The sequence below is a fragment of the Cervus canadensis genome, chromosome 11 (assembly GCF_019320065.1).
Source record: "Cervus canadensis isolate Bull #8, Minnesota chromosome 11, ASM1932006v1, whole genome shotgun sequence".
Taxonomy (NCBI): domain Eukaryota; kingdom Metazoa; phylum Chordata; class Mammalia; order Artiodactyla; family Cervidae; genus Cervus; species Cervus canadensis.
Window position 1 is genome coordinate 50,467,869 of NC_057396.1, and position 20,508 is coordinate 50,488,376.

The 20,508-nt window shown below is 37.6% G+C and overlaps 1 protein-coding gene across 4 annotated transcripts in view; it reads left to right on the top strand.

The window, feature by feature from the left end:
* UVRAG (UV radiation resistance associated) overlaps positions 1–20,508 on the top strand; it is a 314,400-nt gene that overhangs the window by 125,614 nt on the left and 168,278 nt on the right. For all 4 annotated transcript variants that reach the window (XM_043482966.1, XM_043482964.1, XM_043482965.1 and 1 more), the window contains one exon: positions 10,564–10,669. In XM_043482966.1, coding sequence (XP_043338901.1) covers positions 10,564–10,669 — 106 coding nt within the window. The remainder of the gene's footprint in view (positions 1–10,563; positions 10,670–20,508) is intronic.

Below are 20,508 nucleotides of genomic sequence, written 5' to 3' on the forward strand. Positions count from 1 at the left end.
TTTTCTTATTGCCTCCTCATTTATTAGCTTTTCGTGTTCTTGAACTTCTTATAAATGGAACCATGTGGTATACCTTGTTCAGCATACTTTTGTGGTTTATCCATATTGTTGTATAGGTCAGTTCTCAGTTCAGTCCCTCAGTTGTGTCCAACTCTTTGCCACCCCATGGACCTCAGCACGCTAGGCTTCCCTGTCCATCACCAACTCCCAGAGCCTACTCAAACTTACGTCCGTTGTGTTGGTGATGCCATCCAACCATCTTATCCTCTGTCGTCCCCTTCTCCTCCTGCCTTTAATCTTTCCCAGCATCAGGGTCTTTTCCAATGAGTTGGTTCTTCACATCAGGTGGCCAAAGTTATTGGAGTTTCAGCTTCAACATCAGTCTTCCCAATGAATATTCAGGACTGATTTCCTTTAGGATGGACTGGTTGGATTTCCTGCAGTCCAAGTGACTCTCAAGAGTCTTTTCCAACACCACAGTTCAAAAGCATCAGTAATCTTCAGTGTTCAGCTTTCTTTATGGTTCAACTCTCACATCCATACATGACTACTGGAAAAACCATAGCCTTGACTAGACGGACCTTTGTTGGTAAAGTTATGTCTCTGCTTTTTAGTATGCTGTCTACGTTGGCCACAGCTTTTTTGCAAGGAGCAAGCATCTTTTAACTTCATGACTGCAGTGTCTGAAGTGATTTTGGAGCCCCAAAAATAAAGTCTCTCACTGTTTCCATTGTTTCCCCATCTATTTGCCATGAAGTGATGGGACTGGATGCCATGATACCGGTTTTCTGAATGTTGAGTTTTTTTTTTTTTTTTTTTTTTTTTTGATTTGTCTAGAGTTTTATTTTTTTATTTTTTTATATATATATATATATATTTTTTCCTTATCAGCCATAGATTTACACGTATTCCCCATCCCGATCCCCCCTCCCACCTCCCTCTCCACCCGATTCCCCTGGGTCTTCCCAGTGCACCAGGCCCGAGCACTTGTCTCATGCATCCCACCTGGGCTGGGGATCTGTTTCACCATAGATAGTATACATGCTGTTCTTTTGAAATATCCCACCCCCACATTCTCCCACAGAGTTCAAAAGTCTGTTCTGTATTCTGTGTCTCTTTTTCTGTTTTGCATATAGGGTTATCGTTACCATCTTTCTAAATTCCATATATATGTGTTAGTATGCTGTAATGTTCTTTATCTTTCTGGCTTACTTCACTCTGTATAATGGGCTCCAAGTTTCATCCATCTCATTAGAACTGATTCAAATGAATTCTTTTTAACGGCTGAGTAATATTCCATGGTGTATATGTACCACAGCTTCCTTATCCATTCATCTGCTGATGGGCATCTAGGTTGCTTCCATGTCCTGGCTATTATAAACAGTGCTGCGATGAACATTGGGGTGCACGTGTCTCTTTCAGATCTGGTTTCCTCAGTGTGTATGCCCAGAAGTGGGATTGCTGGGTCATATGGCAGTTCTAATTCCAGTTTTTTAAGAAATCTCCACACTGTTCTCCATAGTGGCTGTACTAGTTTGCATTCCCACCAACAGTGTAAGAGGGTTCCCTTTTCTCCACACCCTCTCCAGCATTTATTGCTTGTAGACTTTTGGATAGCAGCCATTCTGACTGGCATGTAATGGTACCTCATTGTGGTTTTGATTTGCATTTCTCTGATAATGAGTGATGTTGAGCATCTTTTCATGTGTTTGTTAGCCATCTGTATGTCTTCTTTGGAGAAATGTGGTGCTGGGAAAACTGGTCAACCACTTGTAAAAGAATGAAACTAGAACACTTCTAACACCATACACAAAAATAAACTCAAAATGGATTAAAGATCTAAATGTAAGACCAGAAACTATAAAACTCCTAGAGGAGAACATAGGCAAAACACTCTCCGACATAAATCACAGCAAGATCCTCTATGACCCACCTCCCAGAATATTGGAAATAAAAGCAAAACTAAACAAATGGGACCTAATGAAACTTAAAAGCTTTTGCACTACAAAGGAAACTATAAGTAGGGTGAAAAGACAGCCCTCAGATTGGGAGAAAATAATAGCAAATGAAGAAACAGACAAAGGATTAATCTCAAAAATATACAAGCAACTCCTGCAGCTCAATTCCAGAAAAATAAATGACCCAATCAAAAAATGGGCCAAAGAACTAAACAGACATTTCTCCAATGAATGTTGAGTTTTAAGCTGACTTTTTTGCTCTCCTCTTTGACTTTCATCAAGAGCCTCTTTAGTTCTTTGCTTTTTGACATAAGGGTGGTGTCATCTGCGTATCTGAGGTGATTGATGTTTCTCCTGGCAGTCTTGATCCCAGCTTGTGCTTCATCCAGTCCAGCATTTCACATGATGTACTCTGCATGGAAGTTAAATAAGCAGAGTGACAATATATAGCCTTGATATACTCCTTTCCTGATGTGGAACCAGTCCATTGTTCCATGTCCAGTTCTAACTGTTGCTTCTTGACCTGCATACAGATTTCTCAGGAGGCAGGTAAGGTGGTCTGGTATTCCCTTCTCTTTAAGAATTTTCCACAGTTCGTTGTGATTCACATAGTCAGAGGCTTGGCTTAGTCAATAAAGCGGAAGTAGATGATTTTCTGGAACTCTCTTGCTTTTTCGATGATCCAGTAGATGTTGGCAATCTGATCTCTGGTTCCTCTGCCTTTTCCAAATCCAGCTTGAATATCTGGAAGTTTATGGTTCAAATATTGCTGAAGCCTGGCTTGGAGAATTTTGAGCATCACTTTGCTAGCATGGGAGATGAGTGCAACTGTGCAGTAGTTTGAACTTTCTTTGGCATTGCCTTTCTTTGGAATTGGAATGAAAGCTAAACTTTTCCTGTCCTGTGGCCACTGCTGACTTTTTCATATTTGCTGGCATATTGAGTGCAGCACTTTTACAGCATCATCTTTTAGGATTTGAATTACATCACCTCCACTAGCTTTGTTCATGGTGATGTTTCCTAGGGCCCAGTTGACGTCACATTCCAGGATGTCTGGCTGTAGGTGAGTGATCACACCATTGTGATTATTTGGGTTGTGAAGTTCTTTTTTGTGTAGTTCTTCTGTGTATTCTTGCTACCTCTTCTTAACATCTTCTGCTTCTGTTAGGTCCATACCATTTCTGTCCTTTATTGAGCCCATCTTTGCATGAAGTGTTCCCTAGGTATCTTGAATTCTCTTGAAGAGATGTCTAGTCTTTCCCATTCTGTTGTTTTCCTCTATTTCTTTGCACTGATCGCTGAGGAAGACTTTCTTGTCTCTCCTTGCTATTCTTTGGAACTCTGCATTCAAATGGGTGTACCTTTCCTTTTCTCCTTTGCCTTTAGCTTTTCTCAGCTGTTTGTAAGGCCTCGTTAGACAACCTCATCAGACAACTAGGTCAGTCGTCTGTTCATTTTTATCACTGTGAGTGGTTTTTCTGTGAATATACCACAGTTTGCTTATGCATTATCTTGTTGATGGACATTTGAGTTATTTACCCTGTGGTATAGAATAGGTATTATTGTTTATTTTATATATAGAGTGTGTATCTGTTAATCTCAAATTCCAAATTTATCCTTTCCATCCATTTCCCCTTTGGTAACCCATAAATTGGTTCCTGTGTCTGAGAGACTCTTTCTGTTTCATAAATACATTTATTTGTATCATATTTTTTAGATTACACATGTAAGTGATGTCATATGATATTTGTCTTTGTCTTCTGACCTCACTTAATGTGATAATCTCTAGGTCCTTCCATTTTTCTGCAAATGGCATTCATTCTTTTTACCGGCTGAGTAATATTCCACTGTATATATGTACTACATATTCTTAATTCATTCGTCTGCTGATGGATATTTAGGTTGTTCCATGTCTTGACTGTTGTAAATAGTGCTGCTGAGAACACTGGGGTGCATGTATCTTTTTGCATTAGAGTTTTCTTTGGTTGTATGCCCAGGAGTGGGATTGGTGGATCATATGAAAACCTTAGTTTTTTAAGGAATCTCAGTACTGTTCTCTGTGCTTCCCAGGTGGCACAGTTGTAAAGAACCTGCCTGCCAATGCAGGAGCCCTGACTTCTTAACCTCCAATCCTTGAAATAGTACGTGGCTGTGTTTGTTTAGGTGTTTTTAAATTTCTCTCAGCAGTGTTTTCTAGTTTTCAGTGTACAGATTTTTCACATCTTTTATTAGATTTGTTCCTAGTTATTTGTTGAAATTATGTAAAAATAGAGTTGGACACAACTGAGCGACTGAACCGAACCAGTTGATTTGTGTGTATTAACCTGGAATCTTGCAATCTTGCTTATTTTTAAAAAAATTTTATTTGGCTGTATTGCATTATTTTTGCACAAGTGAGATCTTCATTGCTTCCTGTGGGGTTTATTGCACCGAGTGGGATCTTTCCTTGTGGCCCGTGGACACGCTAGCTGTGGCCCCTGGGCTCAGCAGTTGCATAGCACAGGCTTAGTTGCTCCACAGCACGTGTGATCTTAGTTCCCAAACCGAGGATCAAACGCGCATCCCCGGCATTGCAAGTTGGATTCTCAACCACTGGACCACCAGGGAAGTCCTTCTTGGTAATTATTATCAGTTTGAGTGTAGATTAAAGTTTTTTTCTATGTACACAGTCATATAGCATCTGTGAGTAGATATTTTTGCTTTTTCCTTTCCTTTGTTTATGACTTTTTAATATCGGCTGATTACAGTCGCTTGGATCTTGAGTACAGTGTTGAATAGAGTAGTGAAAGTAGACATCTTTTCTTGTTTCTGAACTCAATCAAGTATTACCTGCAGACTTTTTGTATAAACCCTTTATCAAATTGAGGAAGCTCTCCTTTTTCCTTAGTTTGTTGAGAGTTTTTTGTTTTAAGTCATATAGGTATTGAATTTTATCAGATGCTCTTTGGGCAGCATCTTTTGAGATAATGCTTGGTTTCTTTTTGTCTTTCATTCTGTCATCATTGATTTTCACATGTTAAGTCAACCTTGTATTCCTCAGATAAATCCACTTGATCAAGATGTATTATCTTTTTCATATACTTCTAGATTTGATTTGCTAATTTTATTAATGATTTTTGTATTTTCTGTAATTTTCTTGTAATGTTTTGGTATCAAGGTTATCCTGGCCTGTTAAAACAAATCCAGAAGTGTTCCTTCTTCTTTGAAAGATTTTTATTAAGGCTAATATTTCATCAGTGAAGCCATCTGAATGTAGTTTTCTATGTGAGATGGTTTATAATGATAAATTTAGCTTTTTAAACTGATAGCAGCTATTCAGGTTTTCTGTTTCATTTGTTTCATTCAGAAACTTTTGGTTTTTAAACAACTATTCATTGTTCATAATTTCCTTTAATTCCTTTTAAATGTCCATAGGATCTGTGGTGATGGTTTCTCTGTTGCATTCTTCATGTTGCTAATTTGTTTTCAGGCATCCTTTTTTGTATCTTCTCTCTAACTTTTCACATCTACATCATCCTTTCTGTTCCTATTTTAGTTTAGGACAGTGCCTAAACTTTTGGTAGGACTGTTAAAGTAACCTCATACTGGCCTTCCTGTTTATAGTCTGTTTCTCTGTATCCCAGTAACCTAGTTATAGAAGGTAAGATCTTTCTAAAGTACAAATATAATTAAATCTTTCTTGGCTTACAACTTTTTAATAGTTTCCTAATACCTTCCAAATAAAAATCTAAGCTCCTTCATATGGAATACAAAATCATTATTGATAAGATATCTATTTCTCTGAATAGAATCCTGTTTTTCCCATGTATTCTTTACCTTTTCATCTCCCCTGCAGGCCATAGGGAGCTATATTTCACTGACTTTCTAGTTGCTCTAATATGTCACTTCTCCTTTGCTGAGATTATTGTTAATATCTGCTAGGTATGAGCTCAGTATTTATTTGACATAATACCTTTTATTCTGTGTATCTTTACTTTCACAGCAAAATCTAGCTGCAAAACATTATTTTTAACACACTTTCAATTTTGCTATTATTTCAAAACATATTGAGATAACATGTATCTATTTGCTCTAGCCAGAATACCTGTCAAGTAGCGACTTGATCCCCCTCCTCCCTGCACCAGTGGTGATGAGTTTTATCTCTGCTTGATAGTCTTAGTGTTGGTACTGACTAATCACCCAGATGACTGGATGGTTTGTATTTCTATATAGTACCATTTCACAGTTCACAAAATCAAGAGACATTCCTCTGAAACTGGCTAAAGCAGTTGGTTTGGAGGTAAAGCAGTTGTTTCTTTTCTTGTCAGTTCTTCACCTCTTCACCCCCAGGGGAATCAGGATGTCCCATATTACGTTTGAAAGCCTAAAACATGTCAAACTTTTATTCTTCTGTTGAGTTTGAAAGGGGGGGATGTTATTAGCTCCATCTTGATGTAGCAGGGGCTCTGAAAGTCTGTTTGTATAACACTGAAGATTGGAGGAAATGTGACTCTTGTCTGTGTGTTTTAAGCCCCTAAGGTAAGATCAGAAAGCGTCTGGGGCAGTGAGAGCCATATAGTTGAAGTCATACATTAATTATGGTCATGAATCATTTTTATTTTTAAAGTCTTTACCATTTGACAAGGTTGTTTGCATAGTACTAGTGAGTTTTAGGCAGCATTTTCCCTCCTTTTAAAGTAACAGGTTATTTTGTTGATTTCTACTCTGGGTTGATAATGCCTATCAAATTAGAATTCTGATAACATTTTTAGTAGAAATTGCTTGTTTCTTGCCAGAATAAATGGTCTTTAATTTATATGATTTTTCTTTTGAATATATTTTGAAGTTACAGAAAACTGTCACTTTAATCTTTTAACTCTTTCACTGATATCTATTGTTGTTCAGTCACTAAGTCATGTCCGACACTCTGCGACCCCATGGACTGCAGCATGCCAGGCTTCCCTGTCCTCCACTGTCTGCTGAAGTTTGCTCACACTCATGTCCATTGAATCAGTGGTGCTATCTAACCATCTCATCCTGTGTTGCCCTCTTCTCCTTTGCCTTCAAATCTTTCCCAGCATCAGTATATCAGTATCAATAAAAATAATCAAAATTTGGGGACTGTACTTTTATATACAGGCATTAGTCGACATTCAGTCAGCTATATGTTTTGTGCTACATTCTGTGCTAAGCACTGGGAATGTAAATGAAAAAAACATGTTTGTTTCTTTTTCTCAGAAGGATCTAGTAAAGAAATAGCAAAGGAAATAGACAGTTGCAGTAAAATGTGGTTCTATAATCTTTGGTAGTGTTAGTGTCTGTATGATGCCATGGAGCCCCATAGGTAGAAGTACCTTTGCCTGTCTGGGATAGTTGGGGAAGGCCTTTGTAGGAGAATGTATGCTAGGGGTGTCCTTGTCTGTTAAGAGTGAGGGAAACTTATAGGCAGATAGAACAGCTCACTCAAAGGTACAGAAGGAAGAAATGGCATGATGTGTTTGAGAGTTGCTAGTCATTCAGTGTTGCTGGAGTTGTGTGTACAAGGTTAGAACAGCAGAAAATGAGGCTGGGGCCACATCACAAAGGGCGTTTCCTTGGTTTCATGTTTCTTAGTCACCTTTATAGGAGAGTATTGTTCTCAAGAGAGTGTACACCTGCACACACAGCAAGAGTCAGTGGGATGGAGAATAGTCTCCTCTATTGGATTTCTTTGGGGTCTCGAGGAAGTTGCAAAAGAACTGATCTCATGAGCAATCTCAGAAGAGTTGCTTCTTTTTAGATCACCTGAGAAGTCCTCACTAACTATCAGGTGGTTTCTGAAAATGCAAAATATGTCTTGATTCTTTTTAGTGCAAGGTGTCATGATAATAATGTTGGCAGAGGTATTGATATTATCAACTCCCTCACAAAATTAACATCCTTGTGTATAGGGTAACTTTCAGGTTAGGAGAGTTCACCAGTTTTATTCATTTAAAAAACTGAAGTAGAACTTCCTTACAGTGAATTACTTAGATCTTAAATTTAAATTCTGTGTGTACCTTTGCACCTCTCACCTCAACCAAGAGATGAAACATTTCCATCACTTCAGATAGTTGCTTTATTTCCCTTGGTCTCTTCTAGTCAGTCCTGCCTGACAGAAGCAACCAGCCACTCTTAATTTCTGTCATCGTGGATTGGTTTTACCTGTTCTTGAACTTTGTTTAAATGGAATCATATAGTATGTACTTTTTTGTGCCTGAGTTTTTTCACTCAGCCTAATGTTTTTGAGGTTCATTCATATGTTGTGTATATCAGTGTTGTGTTCCTTTTTAATGCTGAGTAGAATTTCATAATATGAGTATACCACAGTTGGCTTATTAATTCTCTTGTTTGATGGACATTTGGGTTGTTCTCTGTGAACGTGCTTACAAATATCTTCTTGTGAATATCTTTTTATATTTCTTGAGTAAATGGTAAGCAGTAGAAATACTGGGTCACAGGTTAGGTGTTTGTATAACTTTATAAGAAACAGTTTTCCAAAGTGATGACACTATTTTACCACCAGCGCATGCAAGTCCTAGTTGCTCCACATCCTTCTAGCATTAGGTGTTATAATTTTAGTTATCCTATCAGGTATGAAATGGTATTGCATTTCAATTTTAATTTCCACAATGACAGATTTTGAGCACATTTCCCTATGCTTATTATCTTATATCTTACTGTTTTCATAATTTATTTTTGGTTGTGCTGGGTCTTCATTGATGCATGTGAGTCTTCTCTAATTGTGATGCACGGGCTCCCCATTGCGGTGGCTTCTCTTGTCATAGAGCACGGACTCTCATATCTGTTTTGTGAAGTGTTTCACTCTTTTGCCCATTTTTAATTAGGTTGTCTCTTTGTTACTGATATGTAAGGGTTCTTTATATACTCCAGGCATAGTACTTTGTCAAATTGATGTTTTGTAAGTATTTTCTCCTAGTCCATGGCCTGCTTTTATATTTTCTTAATGGCATCTTTAGATGAACAGAGATTTTTTTTTTATTTTGGCAATGCCTAATTTATTCATTTTTAATTTTATGGTTAGTGCTTTTGTGTCTTCTCTAAGAAATCTTTGCCTGCCCCAAGTTTGCAAGAGATTCTCCTTTGTTTTCTTCTACAGTTTTTATGATTTATATTTACTTTTATATTTACTATGATATTCTTGAGTTAATTTTTTTTTGTGCTGTGAGGTTGGGAATGAAATCCATTTTTTCCCTACCCAGTGTTTCCAGCACCATTTGTTTAAAAAATTTTCCTTTTTCATTAGTCTCCCTATGTTCCTTTGTCCAAAGCCAATTGACTATACATGTGTAGGTCTGTTTGTATGCTCTTTATTCTGTTCCATTGATCTATTTTTTGATTCTTATAGTGAAATCGCTCAGTCATGTCCGACTCTTTGCGACCCCATGGGCTGTAGCCTGCCAGGCTCCTCTGTCCATGGAATTCTCCAGGTCAGAATACTGGAGTGGGTAGCTGTTCCCTTCTCCAGGGGATCTTTCCAAGCCAGGGATTGAACACAGGCCTTCTGCACTACAGGCAGATTCCTTACCAACTGAGCCACCAGGGAAGCCCAAGAATACTAGAGTGGGTAGCCTATCCCTTCTCCAGGGAATCTTCCCGATCCAGCAGCTGAACCGGGATTTCCTGCATTGCAGTTGGATTCTTCACTGTCTGAGCCACCAGGGAAGCCCGTCCTTGATCCTCATACTAGTACCGTATTGTTTAATTGTGTAGCTTTTATAAAAGGAAGTCTTGAAATCTGGCAGATTTAAGGATTGGTTTATCTCTTATAGATTCTTTGTTTTTCTATATAATTAGTAGTATCAGCTTCTTAATTTCTACAAAAAGAAACACACACACAAACAAAGCCTGTTGTGATTTTGACTGTAGTTGTGAAATTATTGACCCACAGAAATATAACTGAATGTTTGTTGACCCTGTGTCTGTGACATTATTAGTTCTTGTAGTTGTTTGTGGATTCCTAATGATTTTCTACATGAAAATCATGCCATCTGTGAATAAAGAAAATTTGAACATTTTAAATATGTACATGTACACAAAATATATAAGCTATATTTGAAGACAGATACCAAGAAAAGCACAAACCTGTAATTAAAGCAAAAAAAAAAAAAAACTCTTAATTTTTCAGTGCTCCTTGTTTCAAAAGGTCTGCTGCTTTAATTCAGTCTTCTTGGAATTATCTTTAATTTTTTTCTTCTTTCGGATACCCATAAGTAATAGCGTTCATAGCAGTGATATTTTTTTAATGCCTTTACTAATGCAGTTAATATCTCTGGGCCTCAAGTTTCCTCTCTTTAAAGTGATAGGATTCAATCAGATTATTTTCTGAGGTCTCTCAGATTCCCATTTTAGCTCTCAATACGTCACAGACAGGCAGGTGGGCATAGAAAGGGTGTTTTTAGAACATACTGTAACCCCTGTTATTTCCCTGTTGTAAATATGCTAGAGAACTGTGAATTGATCAGTTTGAGTTCATTATTCTGTTTATCCTGGAAGCTTTGTTCTCATTTTGTTGAATTTATGCCTGTGGCTCTGGGTTGAGTTTATAGTTAACTCACTTAAATTTTTCTACAACTTTTATTTCTAGGCTTCATAGAGCCCAGTGTGCAATTAAACAGACTCAGGTAACTGTTCAGAAAATTGGAAAGGAAATTGAAGAAAAACTAAGACTCACATCTACAAGCAATGGGCTGGTAGGTTTTTATATATTAACATCTTTAAATTCCTTGATTTCTAAGTGTGATCACCATATTCTTCTTGTATTAATTTCTCTCTTTCCCTACTCTCCAAAACCTTCAGATAGTTTTTTCCTTTTTTTCCCCCTTAATGTTTCACTGAGACTTCTGTTAGTATTTAAATGTTAGAAATCAAACTTTCACATCTGCTAATAGTGTAACATACAAAGTGCCTTTTTGTGCTAATTGGAACTTTAGAATACATACAGTTACTTAGAAAATAATCAAAAGCTATTTTAGTAATGTCTCATAAATATGAACTCAAACTGTACAGACACAAACTATATAATGAATGAAAAATAGCTGCCAGAAGAAAAAAATATATAAACTTTAGAGACTAATCTGCTTTAAAAATTTTTTAAATTATTTGGATTGAATTTAGTAAATTAGTTTATGGACAGTGTTCTCTTTCGGGCAAGATTCTTTTAAAGAGATATTTCCAAAGAATAGATATTCCAACCCAAATAGACAGATTTAATTTACTAGCATAATTTTGGGGTTGCTTTATACTCTTCCTAGTGGAATGAAGATTCTTTTTAAGTAGAATAGTGAGTATAACCAATAGATGGAACTCTCAAAGTGAAGTCACATTGCTAATGATAGCTTTGGGGAAAAAAAAAATGATAGCTTTTGAAGAAATTTGTGCTATGATTGTATTAGTGCATTCTAATAAGTACCTTTAGTCATGTCCGACTCTTTGCAACACTATGGACTGTAGCCTGTCAGGCTCCTCTGTCCGTGGAATATCCAGGCAAGAATACTGGAGTGGGTTGCTGTGCCCTCCTCCAGGGGATCTTCCCAACGCCTGGAATGAACCCGCGTCTCTTACGTCTCCTGCTTTGGCAGGCAGGTTCTTTACCACTGGCACCACCTGGGAAGCCCATGCTATGGGTAATGGTACTTTAAACTCGAATCCTCAAATTAAGTCTGAAGTAAAAACCTTTTGAGTATTTGCACAAACTCAGTAACATGAAAAGGCAGTATAGTCCAACTGTCATGCACTGCACTACCAATTTGGCAAAAGCTCTTTATGGCCCCAAACGAAAGTTCCATTACCTGTAAGATTTGCCAGTCATAATTATTCAGGGAATTAACTATAGAAAAGCAATTAACCTACACAGGTTTTCTTTCATGGAATTTGAAATTAATGGATGATAAAGTAATCTGTATAAAAACTGCTGATTTTGACCTATAAATGGCAGTGTCATATAACTCAACCTAACATATAAAATGGCTAGTTCTGTGCCTGTACATGGCCAGCATGCAAAATGTGGCTGCTGCAATAACTACAGTAATGATACTTGTTATTCATATGACTTTTCTTGCCTGTGGAAAATCTTCCACTTTGGAGAAGCTGTTAAACCTCGTCCTGTAACTCAGGCCCCAAAAAGGGCCAAACTCCAGGCCTCAAGTATATTGGAGGAAGAGGAAAATATATCTAATTTTAATCCTTTCTATAGTGTACAAAAATACCACATTTTTAGAGCCTTTGTCTGGTGAGACACTGCTAGGTTTTTTCTTATTTTCCTCTCCCAAGGCAAGACTGGGAAATTACTTATTTCATTAAGTGACAGCATATGCTTTGTCTCAGTATGGAAAAATGTATGTTTAATCCTATTTTTCTAAAATATAAGTGGTGACATGCAGAGCAAGGTGATAGAATGTAGGAGTTTAAAGAGTTCAGGTTCAGAGGTTCACTGTGTGTTTTTATGCGGCCTAGTCAACATAGAACAAAATCATGGGATTTTTGAACTGAAAGTGAACCTAGAAATCTATTTCCTTTATAACCTCACTTGAAACCACACCCAACTAGTACATTCTGTTCCCTTCCCTCGTTTGATTTTCTCCATAAAAATATTACCATTTAACATGCTATACACTTTACATATGTATTTTATTTGTCTCTCTAAACTCTGTGAGGAGAGGGAGTTTTGTCTGGTTTTTTTTCTTCTCATGGCTGTATTTTCCAGTGTAGTGGTGGACACACAGTAGGTGCTCAGTAAATATTTTTTGAATTTAAGAATGAATCTAGTGTAATATCTTTTTAAGGAATAGGTAAATGAGACCTAAAGAAAGTAAGCAACTTTCCTATGATCATTAGACAGAGTCAGAATTTTTGGTTTCTTTGCCTTTTTTTCAAGAAGTAATATTTGTTTGTTACCTACTGTGAGATTTATCTGTAATAAATTAGAAGCTCTTACTATTATCTTTTTTTTCCTTCATTCCCTTTCCAAATTGGCCCAAGGTCCTTATTTTTCAACTCAATCATTTTCAGTGTATAAGAATTAATTTTAGTCTAAGTATAAATACAGTCAGAAGGTATATTTGATGTAGAAAGAAATTAGATTACCTTCTAAGATCAAATATAATTAACTGTTAGAAGAAATTAGGTTCATACTTTCTGAACTTTGGCATCTTGTCATCAATGTCCAACATAATTTTGGTGGCATGTAATTATGTTTTTTAAGAAATTTCTGCAGTTATCATTTTGATTTTTTTTGCTTCAGTGTTTTCGATTTTGTGAAATTGCCTTTCCTTCCAGATTTCCTTAATTTTTACTTTAATGTACCTTTTCTGTTCCAGAATCCCATCCAGAAAACCATATTGCTTTAGTAGTTATGCTTTGTTAGACTCTTTTTGGTTGTGAAAATTCTTCAGACTTTGATTTTTTTATGACCTTGACAGTTTTAAGGATTACTTGGTCAGCTGTTTTATATAATATCCCTTGATTGGGGTTTGTCTGATGTTTTGTTGCAATTAAACTCAGTTCTAATGTCTTTTTTTGTTCCAATGTCCAGTCTAGGACACCACATTTACTTAGTCATCATGACTTCCTAGGCTTCTCTGATCTTTGACAATTTTTCGTTCTTTCCTACTTTTAAATCATGACTAATCACTGCTGACAGTAACCTTGATCCCTTGGTTAAAGGTAATGTCTGCTGTGTTTATGCACTCTAAAGTTCTTTTTCTGTACTCTGGAAAGCAAGATATTCAACCTGGCTTCCACTCAAGAAGAGGGGACTTCAGCTCCACCTCCTGGAGGGGAGACAATCTTAACACATTATTTGGAATTCTTTGTGAGGAAGATTTGTCCCTTCTTCCCCCACTCATTTATTTATTTATTCAATCATTTAATCTTCAGTATATCTGATACAATGTTATTTGTTTTCTTGTTTCAGGTGTGGCATTGAGAGTTCTTTCAAGTTGGCTTCTGTGTCTTTTTGCCCTCATCTCTTCTTTTATGTTTTTTTGCTTTTTCCAGCAGGTTCTTAATTTCTGGCACTATGTGATCCTGGTCTCAGCCCTAGACTCAGCCATTTCTCCTAGGAGTCCTGTTCCTTTCACTGAATACTGATATTTAGAAACAAGATCTGGGCACGGGTGTGCCATTGCAGCTGAGTTGTAACTGCTTCTAGGCCCTCTCAGTGGACAGAACTGGTATACACAAATATCTGTCTCTCTGTATTAAAATTAACATGAGTTCATACCAATATACTCAACTCAAACTCCACAGAGTTTATTCTGGTCTTTCCCCTCATTGTGTTTCTTGTAGTATCTTTTTCTGATAGTGAGAAACCATTAGTACAATTTATTTGCTTACTTTTTTAGTCCTTGTGTACTTGGTAAGGAGGTCATATTTTTCCCCTCATTTTAAAACAGGTTTTTGTCTTCATATGTTGCGGTTAAAGACCACATGGGCATGTGTGTTTGTGTGTGTTTTTGGATACAAATCCTTTATCTGATATGTGTGTTGGGAATATTTTCTTCAAGTTTGTGGCTTGCCTTTTTGTGTTCTTAATGGTGCTTTAAAGAGCAAAAGTTTTAAAGTTTGATGAAATCCAGTGAGTTTTTAAAAACTTTATGTTTTAGGGCTTTTTGTGTTCTTTCTAGGAAATCTTTGCCTAACCCCAAGTCATATAAATTTTCTTTGGTGTTTTCTTCTAGAAATTTTACAGTTTTGGGTACATTTAGATCTATGATCCATCTTAAGTTTTTTTTGTTTTTTTTTAATGAATTAAGTGAGGTAATGTTTTCTGTATGAATGTCTGGTTGATTTAGCATCATTTCTTGACCAGTCTTTCCTTTCCCCATTTAATTCAATTGAAAGTTTGTCTTAAATCAGTTGAGCATATGTGAGTACATTTATTTCTGGATTCTCTATTTTGATCCATTGATCTATATGTCTGCCCTTTATCAATACCAAACTCCCTTATTATTATATTATTATATTTTTGTCATCTTAAAACCAGATGAGGTAAGTTCTCCAACTTGGTTCTTCTGAACAATTCCTGTGGGTTTTCTAGGTTCTTTCACTTTTTCTTACAAGTGAATTTGAGAATCAACTTATCACTTCCTACCAAAAAAAGAAAAAGCCTACTGGAAATTTGTTCAGTATTTATAGATCAATTTGTGGAGAATTGCAATCTTTTTTTTTTTTTTTCTTGAGAATTGCAATCTTATCAAGTTCTCCAATCCATGAACATGGCATATATCTCTTTTATTTTGATTTTTTCTTTAGTTCTCTCAATAATATTCTGCAGCTTTCACTGTACAGATTCTGGGCATCTTTTATTTGTGTTTTTCCTAAGTATTTTATGGGAGGCTTTTTATTTGTTTTTGGCATTAGTGTAAGTGGGATTGTTTTGAAATTTTGTTTCTCATTTGTTTACTGCCAATATATAAGAATACAATTCAATTTAAGTTAGTTACCTTGCATCTTGCAATCTTATTAACTTATAAATTCTAGTAGTTATTTTGTAGATTTCTTGGGATTTTCTGCATAAACAATCATATCTACAAACTTGGATTACTTTATGCACTTAAGTTTTCTGCCTTATTTCAATAACTAGGGTATACAGTACAGTGTTGAATAAATGTGATACAAATGGAGATCCTTTACTTGTTTCTAATCATAACGGGAAATGATTCATGCTTTCCTCATTAAATATAAGGTTAGCAAGGCCCTTTATTGGTTTCAGAAGTTCCCTCTTACCCCTAATTTCTGAATTTTTGTCATGAATGGATACTGAATTTTATCAAATGCTTTTTCTACATCTGTTGAAATAAATGATCGTGACATTTTCTTCTTGATTCTGTGAACTGCATTGATTTAATTTCAAGTGTTTAACTAACATTGCATTTCTGGAATAAACCAATGGTTACAATATACAGTGTAATTTTTTTTTACCTTTCTAGATTTGATCTGGTAATAATTTAAGAGTTTTTATGCCTATAGTCCTTAAGGATATTGGGATGTAGTGTTTTAAATTACTTTGTTAGAATGGTATTAGGATTATGGTGAAGGTGAAGTCACTCAGTCGTGTCCGACTCTTTGCAACCCCATGGACTGTAGCCTACCAGGCTCCTCTGTCCATGGGATTTTACAGGCAAGAGTACTGGAGTGGGTTGCCATTTCCGTCTCCAGGGGATCTTCCTGACAGAGGGATTGAACCCAGGTCTTCCGCCTTAGAGGCAGATGCTTTACCGTCTGAGCCACCAGGGAAGTTCCAGGATTATGGTAGCCTGGTAAAATTAGTTGGGCAGTGTTGCTTTTGCCTACCACATCTTGACTAGTAGCAGAATTCACCTGAATTTTTAACATTTTCACTCTGCCAAGATTTCATGTCTTTTTACTCAGTATGAAAATATTAGGTTGGTGCAAAAGTAATTACAGTTTTGTATTGTTGAAATTTGCTGTTTGATATTGATATACATTCTTAAATGTTGTTATGTTATACATCATTTTAATGTGAATTTCTTGCTTTATGTTTTTTTGCTAATGTTTATGTTTTTTGCTTGTTGTTTATTTTATATGTATTTTAGACTTTGCAGATGATATTAGACAAAAAGCAAAATTGAGCAATTTTCTTATTTGAGTTCAAAATGGGTCAGAAAGCAGTGGAGACAACTTAACAACATCAACAGCGCATTTGGTCCAGTAACTGCTAACCAACGTACAGTGAAGTGGTGGTTTAAGAAGTTTTGCACAGGAGATGAGAGCCTTGAAGATGAGGAGTGCAGTGATCGGCCATCAGAAGTTGACAATGACCAACTGAGAGGATCACTGAAATTGATCCTCTTACAGCTACACAAGTAGTTGCCCAAGAACTCAACGTTGACCATCCTATGGTCATTTGGCATTTGAGCCAGATTGGAAAGGTGAAAAAGTTTGATAAGTGGGTGCATCTTAAGCTGGCCACAGATCAAAAAATTTGTCATTTTGAAGTGTCATCTCTTATTCTATGCAGCAACGAACTATTTCTTGATCAAATTGTGATATGTGACAAAAAGTGGATTTTATGGGACAACCAGCAATGACTAGCTCTGTGGTTGGACCGAGAAGAAGCTCTAAAGCACTCCCAGAGCTAAACTTGCACCAATGAAAGGGTCATGGTCACTGCTTGGTGGTCTGCTGCCTCTGTGATCCACTGCAGCTTTCTGAATCCCAGTGAAACCGTTACATCTGAGAAGTATGCTCAGCAAATCAATGAGATGCACTGAAAACTGCAATGCCTGCAGCCAGCACTGATCTACAGAAACAGCCTAGTTCTGCTCTGAGACAATGCCTGACCTCACGTTGCCCAGCCAACACTTCAGAAGCTGATTGAATTGGGCTGTGAAGTTTTGCCTCATCTGCCATATTCACTTGCGCTCTAGCCAACTGACTACCACTTCTTCAAGCATCTCAACAACATTTTGTAGGGAAAATGCTTCTATAACCAATAGAATGCAGAAAATGCTTTCCAGGAGTTCATTGAATCCTGAAGCAAGGATTTTTATACTTTATACTACAAGAAAAACAAACTTATTTCTCATTGACAAAAATGTGTTGATGGTAGTGGTTCCTATTTGATTAATAAAGATGTGTTTGACCTTGTTACAATGATTTAAAATTCAGAATCCAAAACTGTAATTACCTTTACACCAACCTAATATTTAACTTTATTTTTTCACTTAGCATGTTTATAATAGTGGGCTTCCCAGGTGGCTCAGTGGTAAAGAATCTGCCTGCAATGCCAGAGATCTGGGTTCGATCCTTGAGTGGGAAAGATTCCTTGGAGGAGGGCATGGCAACCCACTCCAGTATTCTTGCCTGGAGAAACCCCATGGACGAGAAACCTGGTGGGCTGTGGTCCATGGAGTTGCAAAGAGTCAGACACAACTGAGCAACTAAGCACAGTGCATTTATAATAGTGACTTTACAGTCTGTGTCTGATAACTTTAACATCTGGGTCATCTCAGAGTTGGCATATGTGGATTGTCTTTTCCCGGGAGAGTGAGTCACGTTTTCCTGGCTCTTTGTGTGTTGGGTAGTATTGTACACCCTGGACATTGTGGATGTAGTTTTGTGGAATCTCTGGATTTGGTTGCTTTGCTTCAAATATTGATGTTTGCATTTTAGCAGGTAGTTAACTTGGTTAGGCTCAAACTGTCACGCCTGCAGTGGGCATTGCCTTAGATTTCAGCTTAGTACTCTCATCCTTAGGCACAGCTGCTCTCTGTTGTCTCATGCCTATATGATTTAGGATTCAGATTGAATTAAAAATTTTTTTTAAGTTTATTTTTGGTTGCACTGGTCTTTGTTGCTGTGCTTGGGCTTTCTCTAGTTGCTGTGAGTGGGGGCTCCTTCGTTGTGGTGCACAGGCTTCACATTGTGATGGCTTCTCTTGTTGTGGAGCATGGGCATGCTTCAGTTGTTGCAGCACACAGGCTCAATAGTTGGGGCTCCCAGGCCCTCCCTAGAGTGTGTGGGCTTCCGTAGTTGTGGCTCGTGGGCTTTAGTTGCCCTGCGTGTGGCATGTGTAATCTTCCCAGACCAGGGATTGAACTTATGTCCCCTGCATTGGCAGGCAGAGTCTTATCCACTCTACCACCAGGGAACTCCTCATATTGAATTTACACAGAATTTGGGGTGGCCCATTCTCCAGCTTCTTCCATTCTGGTGACCTGGATTGCCTAATTTCTTTTCTCTAGTTCCTCTTGACAGAATGGTAGTTGTCTTTCTGTTGGTGTTTCACTGTTCAAGGAAAGTAACAGAAAGAGGGCATTTCACCCCGAGTGTCACCAGGTTCTGAATTTATCCCCAAATCTGCCTGCCACAGATCAGTCTTTCAGTTCAGTTCAGTTCAGTCACTCAGTCGTGTCCGACTCTTTGCAACCCCATGAACTACATACAGCACGCCAGGCCTCCCTGTCCATCATCAACTCCCGGAGTTTACTCAAACTCCTGTCCATTAAGTCGGTGATGCCATCCAGCAGTCTCATCCTCTGTCGTCCCCTTCTCCTCCTGCCCCCAATCCCTCCCAGCATCAGGGTCTTTTCCAATGAGTCAACTCCTTGCATGAGGTGGCCAAAGTATTGGAGTTTCGGCTTCAGCATAACAGTCCTTCCCATGAATATTTAGGACTGATTTCCTTTAGGATTGACTGGTCGGATCTCCTTGCAGTCCAAGGGACTCTCAAGAGTCTTCTCCAACACCACAGTTCAAAAGCATCAATTCTTCGGCACTCAGCTTTCTTCACAGTCCAACTCTCACATCCGTACATGACCACTGGAAAAACCATAGCCTTGACTAGACGGACCTTTGTTGGCAATGTAATGTCTCTGCTTTTTAATACGCTATCTAGGTTGTTCATAACTTTCCTTCCAAGGAGTAAGCGTCTTTTAATTTCATGGCTGCAATCACCATCTGCAGTGATTTTGGAGCCCAGAAAAATAAAGTCAGCCACTGTTTCCACTGTTTCCACATCTATTTGCCATGAAGTGATGGGACCAGATGCCATGATCTTGGTTTTCTGAATGTTGAGCTTTAACCCAACTTTTTCACTCTCCTCTTTCACTTTCATCAAGAGGCTTTTTAGTTCCTCTTCACTTTCTCCCATAAGGGTGGTGTCATCTGCATATCTGAGGTTATTAATATTTCTCCCAGCAATCTTGATTCCAGTTTGTGCTTCTTCCAGCCCAGCATTTCTCATAATGTCCTCTGCATATAAGTTAAATAAGCAGGGTGACAATGTACAGCCTTGACATACTCCTTTTCCTATTTGGAACCAGTCTGTTCCATGTCCGGTTCTGACTGTTGCTTCCTGACCTGCATATAGGTTTCTCAAGAGGCAGGTCAGGTGGTCTGGTATTCCCATCTCTTTCAGAATTTTCCACAGTTTATTGTGATCCACACAGTCAAAGGCTTTGGCATAGTCAATAAAGCAGAAATAGATGTTTTTCTGGAACTCCCTTGTTTTTTCGATGATCCAATGGATGTTGGCAATTTGATCTCTGGTTCCTCTGCCTTTTCTAAATCAATCTTTAGAACCCTCAAGTAGTAGCTTTTTGCATTTTACCTAGCATCTGTGGCAGTTACTTGAGGGAGGACCAGTTTGTTAGGTCAAACTTATACTTTTTTGAACTTTGTTATTCTCTTATATCAAAAGCAGAACTCCTTATGTTTTATTATTATGTATATATTTGCTTTATCTCCTTGGTCTTCCCTGGTAGCTCAGCTGGTAAAGAATCTGCCTGTAGTGCAGGAGGTCCCGGTTCAATTCCTGGCTTGGAAAGATCCCCTGGAGAAGGGACAGCTATCCATTCCAGAATTCTGGCCTGGAGAAGTCTATGGACTGTATAATCCATGGGGTTGCAAAGAGTTGGGTACAATTGAGTGACTTTCACTCACTTCACTTCATCTTCTTAGCTGGACCTGGGTTCTAGGCCTGATATTGCTACTGAGTCTATGAGATTAATGGGTTGGATTAAATATTTTCTAAGGAAAATTTTACACTTTCTTTGTGGTTAAGTAG